Source organism: Emydura macquarii, unplaced genomic scaffold, assembly GCF_026122565.2.
Source record: "Emydura macquarii macquarii isolate MOO-44397 ecotype Brisbane River unplaced genomic scaffold, CSIRO-AGI_Emac_v2 contig_2948, whole genome shotgun sequence".
NCBI classification, from domain to species: domain Eukaryota; kingdom Metazoa; phylum Chordata; order Testudines; family Chelidae; genus Emydura; species Emydura macquarii.
In genome coordinates this window covers 2,982,587-2,997,475 of record NW_027133085.1, presented here as the reverse complement: position 1 = coordinate 2,997,475, position 14,889 = coordinate 2,982,587, and the positions used below count along the sequence as shown (strand labels likewise).

The following is a 14,889-nucleotide window of genomic DNA, read 5'->3' as shown; positions in this document are numbered from 1 at the left end:
CAGAGGGGGATAAATGGGAATAAGTGGTAGGGAAGGGAAGAAGAGTTAGGGGCTCTGGTAAAGGAGTGTGGGTAGTATTAGGGAGAGGGGAGAAGACAGGAGGGATAGCAAAGGAAGTTAAGGAGGAGAACCTGTCAGTCCTGAATTCTCCCCTTCCATGTGTGTTCTGGGATCTGGGAGACCCTGCTTCTCTTGGGGTTTCTGAGCCTCTCTCCTGGCCTCTTCATGCGAGCTGGGATCTGGGGTTGAGGGAATGAAGGTAACACACACGTAAACATTTGAAATCCAGAAAATGAATAATTGATACACATCACCTCAATTTCCCATCTGTAAAATGGGGCTAATGCTGTAAAGTTCTTTGAGATCTACTGTGGAAAAGCATGATATAAAAGCGACATCTTTTGATTATTACCTAGTCACAGTAGCATTTCAACTGTAAAACTTAGAAGAGAACTACCACTGTCTAAATGCCCACTAATATCTACTAACAAACATTTATCTTTCTGTTTAAAAAACTAGGACTTTAAATGGCAAAAAGCTTTGTTAACTCAAAGTTAAGGTTGCCTGGTGATAGCTTGTGCCCTTCCAGAATGTCGAGTTCAGCAAAACTCAGATGTCTGAAAACCAGGAAAGACTGTTAAGTTAAACACCCACATAACTTTAATTCTCTGCCCTCTTTAAATAATACCCCAATGCACCCATAACACACACATTCCCATGCTGCCTTTTCACTATAATGGATTGGTGCTACCTATACTAGCCCTAAACTCAAACACTGAGCCTACTCCCCCAACAAAACAGCACACCTGTAAAATTTAACAATCATTTAATAGCCGTTTACAACCCTTTCACACTTGTACACAGGATGCCATGTGCACCTATACTTCCCCCTGCTCATCATTAAATCCACAGACTGCTCTCCTCTATCACCTCACTACTGACAGTATACATGGCAAGAAGACCCTAGCGCTGTGCTACCGACTCAACCTACATAATTTTATATTGAATTGATGCAGATCAAAACCTCTCTGATACCCATGTACCTCTTTAATAAGACACACTGAGTGGACTCAGACCCAGGTCTCCTCATAACACAATCACAGCTCTTTCAAGCTTCTTCAACTTATTCTACCAAAATTCAGTACAACTACACCTTACACCATATATGCTACTGGAGTGCATGCGGATAATTCCCAGTGCCCGTTGCCAGTTCCATGGGCAAGAGCTATGGTTGTGTGGCTCTTTACCTTAACTTTGTATTTCCTGGTTTTCAGAAGTTTAATTTTTGCAGAACTCAACGTTGTGGAAGGGCACAAGCTATCACTGGGCAACCTTAACTCTGAGTTAACAAAGTTTTTTTATCATTTAATAGTTTAAAAAAAAAAAAAAAAAGTATTGAAACTGTTGCTCCATATTTTTTTTATCATATTTGGCAGATAGAAAATTTTACATTTATTTTCTAAATGTATTTGTATATGGCTTCAAATCCTGTAACCTTCTAAAAGTACACAAATTAATACCAGTTCACCGATCACCAGGCTGTGTACTTTCTTATATCATCATATGAAGATTTATGAAAACACATGAAATTTTAACCTGTATTAGGTTAGTGTATATTCCTGGCTCTAGCTTTGAGGTCTAGCATTGTTTAGGTCTAGATCTTGGTTACATCTTATTGAACTTACTTCTCACATGAATTAGATTGAGTTACTTGGCAAGCTTTTAAATTTTATTTGTTTGTTATTGCTTGTTATATCCTGTTTTAATATTAATTTAATTTTCTTTTAAAAAGCCCTCCACGATGTGCACATGAAGGGTGCTAAATAAGTGTAAGTGATTGATTGAATCTAGTTTTAGAATTATGCCCGAATTTGGTCATTATGATTTCATACGGTCATCAACATATGCAAGAAATAGCATTTCTTGAATATAAACACCATAGCTACTCTCCATTTCTCTTTTCTGCAGTGCTTTTCATTTTGCTCTTGTTTAAGATGGAGGAAGCAGGACTAATTGTCCAGTGCCCCGTCTTTGTTAGTGTGTGTGAGTGTGTATAAGGATTAATAAATGGTACATTTCCATATCTATACCATTATTTTTTCTGTTAATTTCTTTATTAGCGGATATAGCTCAAAGATACAGGATAAGCAAATATCCAACCTTAAAACTCTTCCGGAATGGGATGATGATGAAGAGAGAGTATAGGGGTCAGAGATCGGTGACAGCAATAGCAGATTATATCAGGCAACAGAAAAGCAATCCTATTCGAGAAGTTAATGACTTGGAAGAAATTAAATCTCTTGACGTAAGTCTCTTGATTGGTGTTTTATTAAATATGTGGATTTTAGAGTTTTTTATTTTGAGACAAGTGAATCATGTAGTATCTAATGTGGAGTATTTATATTTTTCTCAATATTTACCATTCAAAAAAATTATATAATTAGCTTTCATATATTACCAATGAAAAACAGATAACTATTTCTAGTATTTCAAAATATTGGAATTAACTTGTAAGTTTTTTTTAATTGCATTTTGTTAACATTTTATCGAATATGTAATTTTTTTCATTTATGTGTCATCTTGGAAACAGGACAAGAAGCATTTTATATTCCTTCACTTGAAAGAGTAGTTAGTAACATTTCTAGTCTAAATTTTTAAAACCTACATATTTGTATGGTCATACCTCATTTGGAGATAGATGGACAACAGCTTTGCCTGTGCCTCTGATTGTGGGATAAATGAAAAGCATTTCTGGGTTTAACACAATTTGCGGGGAAGAATAATAATAGCCTTTAGTGACTGAAATTAAATAAAAGTCATAAATACATACTTTGTTTTACAGCGCAGTAAAAGAAATATCATTGGATATTTTGAGCAAAAGGACGCCAACAACTATAGAACTTTTGAAAAAGTAGCAAATATTTTGCACGATGATTGTGTCTTCCTTTCTGCATTTGGGTAAGTTTTTTTTTTTTTTTTTTTTTAAATGTATCAACTGTGTGACTGATACTGAAGTTTTTACGCTAACAAACTTCAGAGTCCTGCTTAAGAGAGAGAATTTTTGATAATGAAGTAAAAGATGAATGAATTAGCATCTAAAAGCAAATCCTTATACTGAAAGTGACCTAGAAGACAAAACAAAAAATACATCTTGCCAGATAGTTCTCAGTATCCTTTGTTTTTATAGTGAAATCTCATTTTGTTGGCATTATGCCTCCTCTTTATTATTCTTGCACTAGTCGGTTTGGCAGTTTTCTCTGCACAGAAAGAAATAGGGAGGCCATTAGCAGTGTCAGAAATTTAAATTTTAAAACTGCTGATATGCAGAATCGTTTGTAGCAACCTGAATGTTTTTGTAACTTTCACATTCATTTAATCAACACTTTGTAACACTCTCTTATAAATACTCTGTTTTCTTAAAATTCCATTGCTCTTCATAATAATTGCTGTAAGAAAATTCAGTAGCTAGTTACATCTGTGCCAGTGAAAACCTAGCTGCCTAAAATCTTTTCATCTGTAAATTCCACCATTAGCTGTGGAATTCCAAAATCCCAGGTTTTTGGGAACATCAGACATAACATTCTCCAGTGGCCTTGTAACTCTTTATCCATGTTAGTATACTTGCTTGTAGCTACAAATGAAAATACACAAGGTGTGGGCCAAAATCTTTCATATAGTCATATTGTTGATTTTTAACCTGTGAAATAGTAACAGATATCTCTCCTCTGCTAACAAACAAGATGGATAAGAAAGAAGAAAGTTATAGATTGAACCATATAGGAAAGGTCTTTGCAAAGAGGAGGAACAAACACCAGAGACAAATATGTCGGTTAATAGAAGTGAAACTACAATGGGAGAGAGTCTGTAGCTGCAGAGGTAAAATGGGAGGGTTCTATCATCCACAGTGTTGAAAGTTTCACAGAATCCAAATGGAATCCGAAAAAGCTATCTGGGGGGGATCGATCACATTTTAGTACTGTACTAGAAAGATATTGATATATTGTAGGAAATTCAAGGAAGAGCCCTATGATTTTGGAAATGTAGGAATTGATTTTACAATTTGAGGTAAGATTTAGAAACTAAATGTATACAGTCCATGATTCTGATTGTTTTAATCATGAGTGGGAAAGAGAGAAAAATACTCTAGCTGCATAAAAGGTGATGTATAATAGGAGTGGGATGTTACAAGCTAGTGCACTGTAGATTCACACCCTAGCTTGCCATGCAGTAACAGCCTGTATAGACAAGCCCTTAATCATTTTCCCCCTCAACCAGATTTAATTTGCATAGCATCTTTTATATCCAGTCAGCTCTGCAGTCATCCATAGTGTTCCAGATAAAACAAAGAGGAGACAGGACACTTGAATTTGAGGCACTAAAAGAGAATAAAACCTTGTTTATTCATCAAAAAGAAGAAAAATCATGGCACAAAATGAAACTTGTTTCCGTTTTTCTCTGTTGATTACTTTTTAAAAGGGGTATCTTTTGCCATTAGGGCTATTTTTCTATAAAAAGCACCACACAGTTGTTTGATTTTAATTGTGCTGAACTAAGTAGTGGTGATTACATACACATGATCAGTAATTAAAGTGGAAGGAGACAGAAGAGGACCTTGACAAAAGAAATGAGTCCCACAACAGATTGTACTCCAGAACTTTGTTTTATTTTGAGTGCTTGTCCATTCCATGTTAGGTGTGTGCGTGCTGCATGCACCATCGCCAGAGAATTTTCCCTCAGTGCAGGTGTTGGGCCAACTCTAGTGCTCTCTGATGCTGCACACTTGTGTGCCATTATAAGGGGTCCAGCCGACCCCGCACCTTCTGTTCCTTCTTTCCGCTCATGACGGTTGCGGGAACACCTTCCCTTGCTTCAGCACAGTGGTTTTTCCTGTTGTTCTCTCGCTTATTTAGCTCAGTTTTAATTTCCAGTAGTAGTGTACATAGTGTAGATATTTTTAGTGTATCTAGTTAATCCCCCTCTCTTAGTTTAGAAGGGCTCCTTTCACTCATGGAGTTGGGTATGCCACAGTTCAAACCCTGTGCCTCTGTGGCAAGCCTATGCCAATGTCTGGGAGAAGCTCACATATGAGAGCATTGCCAGATCTGCTGCGATGTCAAGCCTTGTTCAAAAAGGACATGGAGGCCAGACTAAGGGCTATCCTAATGGAAGCCACTCTTAGACCGGTGTCAGAGCCAAGCTGGTTGGACTCGGCACTGAGCAATTTGGCTTTGGTGTGAAGCGTCTCTCCAGCACTGTGTGGTCCTCGGCACAGTTCCCCCTCTCTCGTGCCAAGAAAGAAACATAAGAAACAGTGGCCAAAGAGGGGACACTCCCCAATACTGAGGAAGGACAAATAAGAGAACTGCCGTGGAGTGTGACCTGCATCGGGCCACTCCTCCATCCTGTTCCCCTAGTGGCACCATCGACTCCGCTCTGCTCACAGGTGCCGTTGGGTCCAGGATTATCCACCGACACTGGGGGGACATCATGGCGCCAGCAGGATTGCTGTGTCTCGAACCGCAGAGTCCTTTGCAGAGGCCAGATGACACTCCTGGTTCCGCCGACCTCGATGGGACAACTAATGGCTCCAACAAGCATGTCGAGCAGAAAGGAGCATGTTGCCCCAAGCTCATACCCGGCGCTGGCCCTCCAGTACCGACCAGAGGAAAAACGGCCCTTCTGTTGTCAGCGAAGACTTCCCTGCTCCACCACCAATCCCCAGACCCTCAGCCACTCCCCCATTCTGTCCTCCAGGACTTGTCTTCGGAGGAGGAGCCCTGCATACAGCCAAGGGGCTACCACCAATACCTATCCTACATTCCACCGGATCTCGGTGCAGATCGCTCCCCTGGCACCTGGCCCAGATGACAGTGGCTGATGCTGGTCCAGTGGCCATTTTGAAATCCATGGGACTTTCCCCTGGGACTGCCATCCAGCTGTTCATACTCAGTGGTGTCCAAGGGAATGGTTCCTCCATTGCACCATCCTGCACCCGACCCAGACTCCAGTACAGAGCTTGGTACCGACATGCAAAACTAAGGCCTGGGTGATGTAGTCAAGGCTGAAGAAGGCCCACCACCAGTACAGGCCTCTTCCTCCTCCCCAGGTGAAGCTGTTTTGGGACCAAGCTGCTCTCACCAGGAGCTATTGAAAAGGGTGGCTTCTAAACAGGGCTAGAGGTGGAGGTTCTTAAAGGATCCTCACATGGCCTCATTGACATTTTGGCACAGCAGCCCCATCAAAGGTGGCCCTCCCCTCAACAAGGCTGTTATGAGTCCGGCCAGGTCCTTGTGTTAGACCCCATCCTCTCTGCCTCCCACCTCAAAGAGGGCAGAGAAAAAGTACTATGTGCCTACCAAGTTATATGGATACCTGTACTCCTTCCCTCCTCTTGGGTCCTTTGTGGTCACACTGGCCAATGAGAGGGACAGGCAGGAACAGTTAGACGTGCTCCCCAAACAAAAGGACTTAAAGAAGCTAGACCTGTTTGGCAGAAAGATTTATTCAATGAGTGAGTTACAGTTTTTTATTGCCAACCAACAAGTCTTGCCTAGGAAGTGTGATTACAACATTTGGGACTCCTTGGCAAAATTCAAAGACTTGCAGCCACAGGACTGCAGGCAAGCATTTTTCACCCTGATGGAGGAAGGGAAGGGAACCAGGCCATTTCGTAAAACCATGCAGCTCTTCGTGGCAGTAGCAGACAGGATGAAAGGCATACCGGTTTCAGCCCAGAGAATTTCATCCTGGATCACCTCCTGTATTGGCACATGCTATGAGCAGGCAGGTATCCCACTTACTGCCATCTTGACCATCCATTTGACGAGCGCTCAAGCTTCATCAGTGGCATTTCTGGCCCAGGTCCCAATCCAAGAGATTTGGAGAGCAGTGATCTGGTCGTCGATACATACCTTCTCCTCCCACTATACCATCACCCAGCAGGCAAGAGATGATGCCGAGGTTAGAGGAGCAGTGTTGCAATCTGCACGTTTATGAACTACGAGCCCACCTCCTAAGGAACTGCTTGGGATTCACCTAATATGGAATGGACATAAGCAAGCACTCGAAGAATTAAAAACCGTTACTAACCTTTCCATAATTGTTCTTCAAGATGTGTTGCTCATATCCATTCCATGACCCACCCTCCTTCACCTCTGTTGGAGTTAGCCCACTAGAAGAAACTGAGAGGGTACATGGCTCTTATGCCGATGCAGGAGCATGAGGGTGCTAGAGCTGGCCCGATGAATACCACTGAAGGAAAATCTCTGGCAATGGTGCACACACACGCCTAATGTGGAATAGACACGAGCAACACATCTCGAAGAGCAACAATTACAGAAAGATTAGTAACCATTTTTTTCTTACCTATAGGTGTATGAGCTGAGTACACTGAGATATTTCTACTTCCACACCTACCTTTGAGTCTTATACAATGAAAGCCAAGTTTGTACATTTGAGGTTACATCAGTGTAGTTCCTGTGTTAAGGGGAGGGTTTCTTTGTCACATTGTGGTTGTAGTATCTTTTGTTTTTTCAGTTATATATGCCCAAAACAAAATGGGAAAAAATAAAGAGGCAGGCAAGTATGTTAGAAAACTTTCTATTCATATGTATGTAATTACGCATTGCTGCAGAGTGGTCTTCTGTGCCTGGAGTACAATAAATATATTTAAGTATATATTTCATTATCAAAGTCACAGCTAAGGTAGGAAGATAGAAATAGATGCAAGTATTTGGAGGGCAGAAACACTAAGAAACAAAAGAAATCATTTTTAGAATTATACAAGAGGGGTAATTAGATTAAATGAAGCAAAGAAAAATGTGGGTGGTTAAAGATTATCCTTTGGGCAATATATGGGGATTTGTACCTTATCATATCACAGTTGCAAAAATGCAACTACATGGGATCCATTAGCTTTTCTTAGGTCAGCTAGTAAGTAAGTTGTATATAACTAATGGTGAGACTATTGTCACAATCCTGACGGGAACCAGATGTAAGATAGCAGTATACTGGGAAAGATGGACTAGAGTTCACTTGTGTTTATCAGTCTTTGACAGGCTTTTTATTGGAAAAACTGAACTATATTAAATAGTAACAGGAAAAGAAATATTAAGGTATTTGGTTTTGCTCCCTGTGGAATATACAGATTAAATCAATAAACCACAAACACTAGATTCTTTCTTCTGGTTAAATTTAGATATTAGGTCTCTACCTTCCTAATATGAGTTATGCTTAATTAGGGGCCTGATCTAATGCCCGTTGAAGTCGATGAAAGAACTCTCAATCAGGGTCTTGAGTTAGTATTTGTTACAGTTTTGTTAAGTGATTTTTTTTGCTGTCCATTACCTGCCTTTGTACCATGTTAGTCTCATAACTCTCTCAATGACTTACAACAGGGACACATTAACTCTTCATATGCAAACTAAGAATTTCCAGGATGTTCTATGGCAGTTGGCTCAAGGAGGCCAAAAACTATGAGAAAGGATGGGGAGATACTTTGAAGATAAAAATAAAACTGGGGAGGGGGAGAGAAATATCAGGTATCAAGTCTGATACGCATTAGATACTGGAGCTAAACAGGTGACTGTTACAGGGTCGGTTGAAGAGCAAGATTGAGCTGGGTGGAGTGATAAGGAGCATTTATTTGGTTACAGCTTCTACTCCACTCGTTCCCCTTTGCCTCGCGACCAACAAAGTGAGCCCTGAGTTCACTACTTTACAATTTTTTATATAAAATAATATGTAAATACACACACTTCTACAACGCCCCATAAAATCCCTATTTGGTGATATAAATGGTTATAAAATGATATTAATGGCTATGGGAGGCATATAATTATACCCACCCCTGTTTGTTATTTCCCACGAAGCTTGCGTAGCATATACATTTATTTTAACAGCAGGAATAACCATGAAGTCCCTTAACAAACTAGCAACAAGGGAAGAACTAGAGGAAAAGATCCCAAGCCTTCCCTAACAGACAAGCTGCTTGGGAAAGAAGAGATAACACCGTTTTACCACATTCTTTGTGTAGGTGGTGAGGGGAGGATTGGGGCGGGAACATAGCCTGCCTGCATTACAATCCCGTTACCATGGTGCCTATTGGGCAGGTTTGCCCTGTTCTGTACACCGCTAGAAAGTTGCTCTGATATGCTCCCTCCTTCTCTAACTTGAAGGCTAAAAAGTTGCTGTGGTTTGCACATGATTATTGTTTGTGTAGAATATGGCCTTTTTAGCCCAAGTCAGGGGTCTCACGGAGGACAATTCATGTCCAAAGCCTGGGCCCAATTCCCAGCCCCCCAGGAAGCGCTGACATCCTTTGTCCCCACACCCACAGTGACGATACAAAAACAGGAGTTATTCTGGAAGGCCTATCCATATATATTGCATTCTTGGTGTGCATGCACTCGAGATTGGAATCTCTTTAACCAGTAGTGTCTTTTAGGATGCTGCATGCACCTCGAGTGTCCTCATGCTCCTGCTCACTTCCTTCTTGGCACCTGTGGCTGCAAGACAGAGCTCCAAACTGTCTGCATCTTGATGGACTTTTACAAAGACTTTTGTGGCTATTTGTACACATTAGCATTCAAATAGTTTGCCTGTTGGAAAGTTTTGACAGTTTTACCAATCTTATTCTTTTTTTTTTTTTTTAACCTTTTGACAGGAAGTTCTTCTTGATATTGGGGTTCAGGAATGCCTGATCCTAAATTGCCTGGCTTTAAATATTGCCCCTCTTGCGAGGTGACAATGCACATTAATGACATCTTTTTTGTCTTGGAGGGTCAAACCCTTGACAAATGATCTGAATGCAAATCCTTTTCAAAACAGACTTCAAAAGCAAGCAACCTTTTGTTAGATTGCGCCATGATTCCTGCCTCTCATCTAGACAGGATAGACTTCTCCTTCTTTCTCTGAACTAGCTCTGTTCAGTCCAGAAGTGCATCTGTGATCTGTGGATCCACTAGCTCCTGAGCTTCATCTTCAAAGAGTGTTCAAGCTCTGGACTTGATTGGAACTGAAAAAAACAGATCTTAGGAGAAGGAGCATCCCTTTTCTGGGAAGAGCAAGGGTAGATCCCTTGTGCCTCACTTGCACTGTGAAGCTTCCCACATACTCCAAAACCTGTTTATCTTAATTCCACATCCTCCTCTCCCTACTCCCTCTCACCCAATTCTAGTTGATCTCTCTAGTCCAGTAGTTTTCAATATTTTTTCAACTGCAGACCCCCAAAAAATTTTTGAGTGGAGATGCAGGACCCCTTGCAAATCTTAGACTTAGTCTGCAGCCCCCAGTGGTCCACAGACTCCAGGTTGAAAACCACTATTCTATGGTAACAACAAGCTTTCGTGGACCCCTTAGACATAGTGGGTCCGCAGACCACAGGCTGAAAACCACTGCTTTAGTCCCAATATATACCTTAATTGGAAGATGAGTTTCTCAGTGCTCAAATATGGTAAGGATGGGTACCTAAAAAAAGACATGGCTGAAATTGCTATCATATCAAGTGGATTATTGCTTTATCTAAGCCATTTTATATTTATCTATCATCAGCACTAAAGCATATTTCTTCACTGCTTGTATTATAGACCTATTTCAAAACCAGAGAGATTTAGTGGGGACAACATAATCTATAAGCCACCAGGGGTAAGTTTAACTACTTACTTTGCTTGTTTTCATTATGTGCATTGAATGTGGTCTTATGGAAGTTTAGCTAATTTAGTATGTTGGTGCTTCTCAATTTTTAAATTATTTTATAGCTGAACATTTTAGCTAGAAAAAGAAATATATGAACATGGGCAGTAGTGGTTCTGAGTTTGGGAGGTTAAGAGGTCTTAGTCTAACAATTAAAAAAATTAAGCATTCACATCTAAGGTTATTATTTCAAATGTATAACTTTCCTGAAATGAGATTTTTTTCCAGAAAAGTGATGCATTTGTCAGGTGTCCCACTTCTGTTTCTTTTGTCCTGAGGAAATTTTTATTCGCCTATGTTGCCAACTTCTCTGCCTGTGTACCTTATTTAGTAGATTTTGTTTTTCTTAAAACAGGTGATGTTTACCACACCTCCCCTCACTTTCTCTTGCACCTGATATTAGATGACTGATCTACAGGTGTCTGCTGTTCTGTTATCTGAAGAAAACATTCTCTTAAAGTTAATTATATAATCACAGAAGTTACCAAGCAGTCATTCATAATAAATGTGTATCATTTTTAATTTGCAAAAAATCCACCATAAAAAGAAATGCTCAGTTTTTTCTTTATAAATCCCAAAGCAAACCTTAGCAAAGGCTCCTTATTTTAAGCTTAGACAGTCAAAGTGACAAATAGAATTAAAGTCTCTTTTGAATTGGGGCCTATCATCACTCCCTCAGCTTTCATAGTTTGCATCCTTGACACTAACTACAAGTAACTACAGTAGAAGTTATACAGTCTTCTTCAGAGTCAAATACCAAGAATATACAAAGAAATCCTGCCACAATTTAACCATGTCTCTCTGGCAATATAAGTTTAATCAGCCCCGAAATTCCAGTTTCTAGCCATCCTTTTAATTTTTCAGTGTTTTCATAAACACCATCCTTAATGAACCGAACATCTGTGTGCAGCTGAAATCTTGCAGTCCTTCATAGACCGTTTTTTTATCATCCATCCTACGAAAGTCTAAAATAAAACTTAATTAGAAGAAATTAATCATCCCTTTTTGGGAGATGCAAAATTGAATTATCAGATTTTTATTTTAACTTTTATTTGCGAACTGGAGTTGGATGTATAAAATATTGTATATATCTATTTGCTTAATGTTCTTTAAATCCAAAGTCTGGGGATTGCATATGTAATAAATTTGTCTAAATGCAACTCTTCATTGCAGTCCTGTCCTACAACCATATATGTACTTTACTGCCACTTCCATGTCGTGTACTTGGTCTCCATTTAGGTAACATAGTGTTTACTATTTTCAAATAAGAATAATCAAACCATTTTTTTAAAAACAGGAAAATGCACCAGATATGGTATACTTAGGTTCTATGACCAATTTTGATTTGACTTATGCATGGACGCAAGATAAATGTGTGCCTCTTGTTCGTGAAATTACATTTGAGAATGGAGAGGTAAGGATTTCTTGTTTCTTCCACCTTTCTGCTTTTTTTCATTTAACCACCAATCTGCTCTTTCAAACACAAACTCTGTCTCTCTAGAACTCAGTTACGCCCTATCAGTCACTTTTCCTGCATTTATACCTTTTGCATAAAATACTTGCACTTCAGTTTTCTGTTTACTTTGTTTCTCGGTTTTTAGTAAAACAAGTGCGAATTGGAGGCAGGTTAAGTGGGTGGTTAGTATACTAGCTGGGTATAGGAGATTATAGTTGAGGGTATGTGGCTCATTTTGGAAGTGTCAGAAGACCTGTAATGTGGGTATAAAGTTGTCTGAAATATAGGTGTAGGTATAGTGCTGCGAGCTTGGTGTATCACTTAACTTTTTTGTGCTTCTGTTTACCCATCTTAAATAGATACAAAATCTTTTTCATAGAGGTGTTGAAACTTAATTTTGAAGTGCTGTAAAATCCTTATGTGAAAGGCATTATATGTATGCATTGTATTCATGATAATTATATTGTGAGCTTGAAAAATTTTCCTATTAGCCAGGGTGAAAAATGCAGTGGGCATGTTGCCACAAGTAATTTAAAGGAATAAAACTGTTGTGCACTGTAATTAGTTATAAAATGTTGTCAATCAACTTTCCATTTAATAAATTATATAAAATATAACTTAATAGGGTTGGCAGTAAAAAATTAACTGAATATATTTACCAAGCTCCACAATCATTAATCTAATAAATATTTGCTGAATAGCATTTGACTAGCTATAGGGCTGGCTAAATGCCACAAAAATATGAATCAAAGTATTCTATGAATACCTGTAAAATGTATTAATATTTGCTGAGCCTTATTCAACCAACACTACTTGCTGTGTCTGTCTTGCTTTTGTTTGACCTACCGTCCCTTTCTATTTTCCACCACATTTCTTTCTTTAATAAATCAAGATGTATATTTTCCTGGATTGTTTTTAATATTCATTTCCTCATCTCCTCCTTTCTGTTTCCTCTACAACAGTTTCTTTTTTCCTTCTTTTATTGTATTCTCTGCCTCCTCCTATTTTCTCTCCTTTATTTATTTCCGCCCCCAAATTATAATTTACATGTAAGTATATATACACAAGAAAATAAAATATATTGAACTTGCTAATTAGCTACACTCAAACAGCACATTTAAACTACAGCACCTGTTAAAAACTGCAATGCTGTTCTAACATATTGCAATGTGTTGTCCACATGATTATGTATAAACTGAAGAATTGTCCTATATTCTCCTTTGTGGGGCTTTTTAGCTTTCTTTCACTACATGGGATATCCTTAGCAGTTTTGACTCTGCTCAAATTATTCTTTTTCCATAACGGGAAGGATAGAGAAAAAATTATTTTGTGTGATAGACCATGCTAAGCATAATCTTTTAGTCAGCATTTAGACTTTTTTCAGCAGAAACTTCTGTTAAAAAACACAATTTTTAATTCTTCATTTGCATTTCAACATGTAAAAGATGCCAGGTATTTAGCATTTTAGAACGGCATGATGGATTTTTAGTGTACTTTTCCCACAGTGAAATCAGATTCTGACCCTTAGAAACCAAGGTTCATCATTGTAAGTTTGTATCAAGTTTCTGTCCCAATTTTTCTAGTTGCTCTTGTGATCATCCACTTCTGTTTACTTAGACAGATACTTACAATCCCAAGTCATTCCAAAATGACATTTTGCTTAGCAACATTTGTTTAAAAACTCAGTGCTGCCAGTAGCCAAACAATTTCAAACATGCCAGAATTCTGATACTTCTGCCTGCTTGTAATTTTATAGTAGTTAGACATTTAGTATATAGGGACTTATTTTTTTAGAGCAAGAGTATGAAGCACTGTCAATTTTTAAAGCAGTATTTCTTCAGCTTGCCAGCAAGGTCATAAAATATGATGTAGGTAAAAAGATATTTCAACATTAAAACATTAGAAATTAATTTTAAATTGAACTCAATCTTGGTCAATTAAATTTCTTTCTCTGGTTCCCTTTGTTTAAAGTGCTTTTAATGTCAGATGAGTACAGTGTGCATACTAGCCACACAACTGGGAATTCAGAGCAGGGTTATTCATTGTGACATTAGACAACATACAATGGTTGGACTTCAAAAAGTTTCTTCCATTTTGAAACACTCTGCCAGTCTGAGAGATTCTCTGTACTTAAAATGGAGAAATACCACTGAGTCCAGTAATCTCTCTCAAATTAGAAGAAATTAAATGTGATCACAAGTTAACCAATCTGTTGAGAAAGCAGTTAAATATGTAAAGTACAAACACTTAGAAGTCACAGGAAGCACCTCCAAGAAGGTCTGAACTGTTGTGATACGGTATAAGTAATTTTTCAGATAAGTGAATCCCAGGCTATTTTGAGTTCTAAGATCACCAATAGACTGAAGTAACTGAAAGTTGATTACTAGTCAATTTAGATCAGTGGTACCCAAACTGGGGCGTGCACCCCTGCAGCGGGGCACTGAAGAACATTCAGGAGGGTGTGGCGGGGCCCAGGCCAGCACCCAAGTGATGGGTAGGGGGAGTGCCACCCAGCCCTGCTCTGCCCCCAGGTCCATCCCAGCTTGGTCCCCAGTTCTGCTTCCGGCCCCAGCTCCGCTCTACTCCGACCCCAGCTCTGCCCCCAGCTCAAGATTCTCTGCTGAGCCAACTGTGCATTAATGGAGGTGGGGAGTGTGGACGGATCCCATTACTGGTAAGGGGGGTTCGACAGGAAAAGTTTGGGCACCACTGATGTAGATAGTGAAGAATGGTTGGTATTG

General features: G+C 39.2%; 1 protein-coding gene across 2 annotated transcripts in view; it reads left to right on the top strand.

The window, feature by feature from the left end:
• The window catches only part of ERP44 (endoplasmic reticulum protein 44), a 117,783-nt gene that overhangs the window by 80,608 nt on the left and 22,286 nt on the right, over positions 1-14,889 (top strand). For both annotated transcript variants that reach the window (XM_067569824.1, XM_067569825.1), the window contains exons 5-8: positions 2,121-2,305; positions 2,843-2,958; positions 10,587-10,644; positions 11,990-12,106. In XM_067569824.1, coding sequence (XP_067425925.1) covers positions 2,121-2,305; positions 2,843-2,958; positions 10,587-10,644; positions 11,990-12,106 — 476 coding nt within the window. The remainder of the gene's footprint in view (positions 1-2,120; positions 2,306-2,842; positions 2,959-10,586; positions 10,645-11,989; positions 12,107-14,889) is intronic.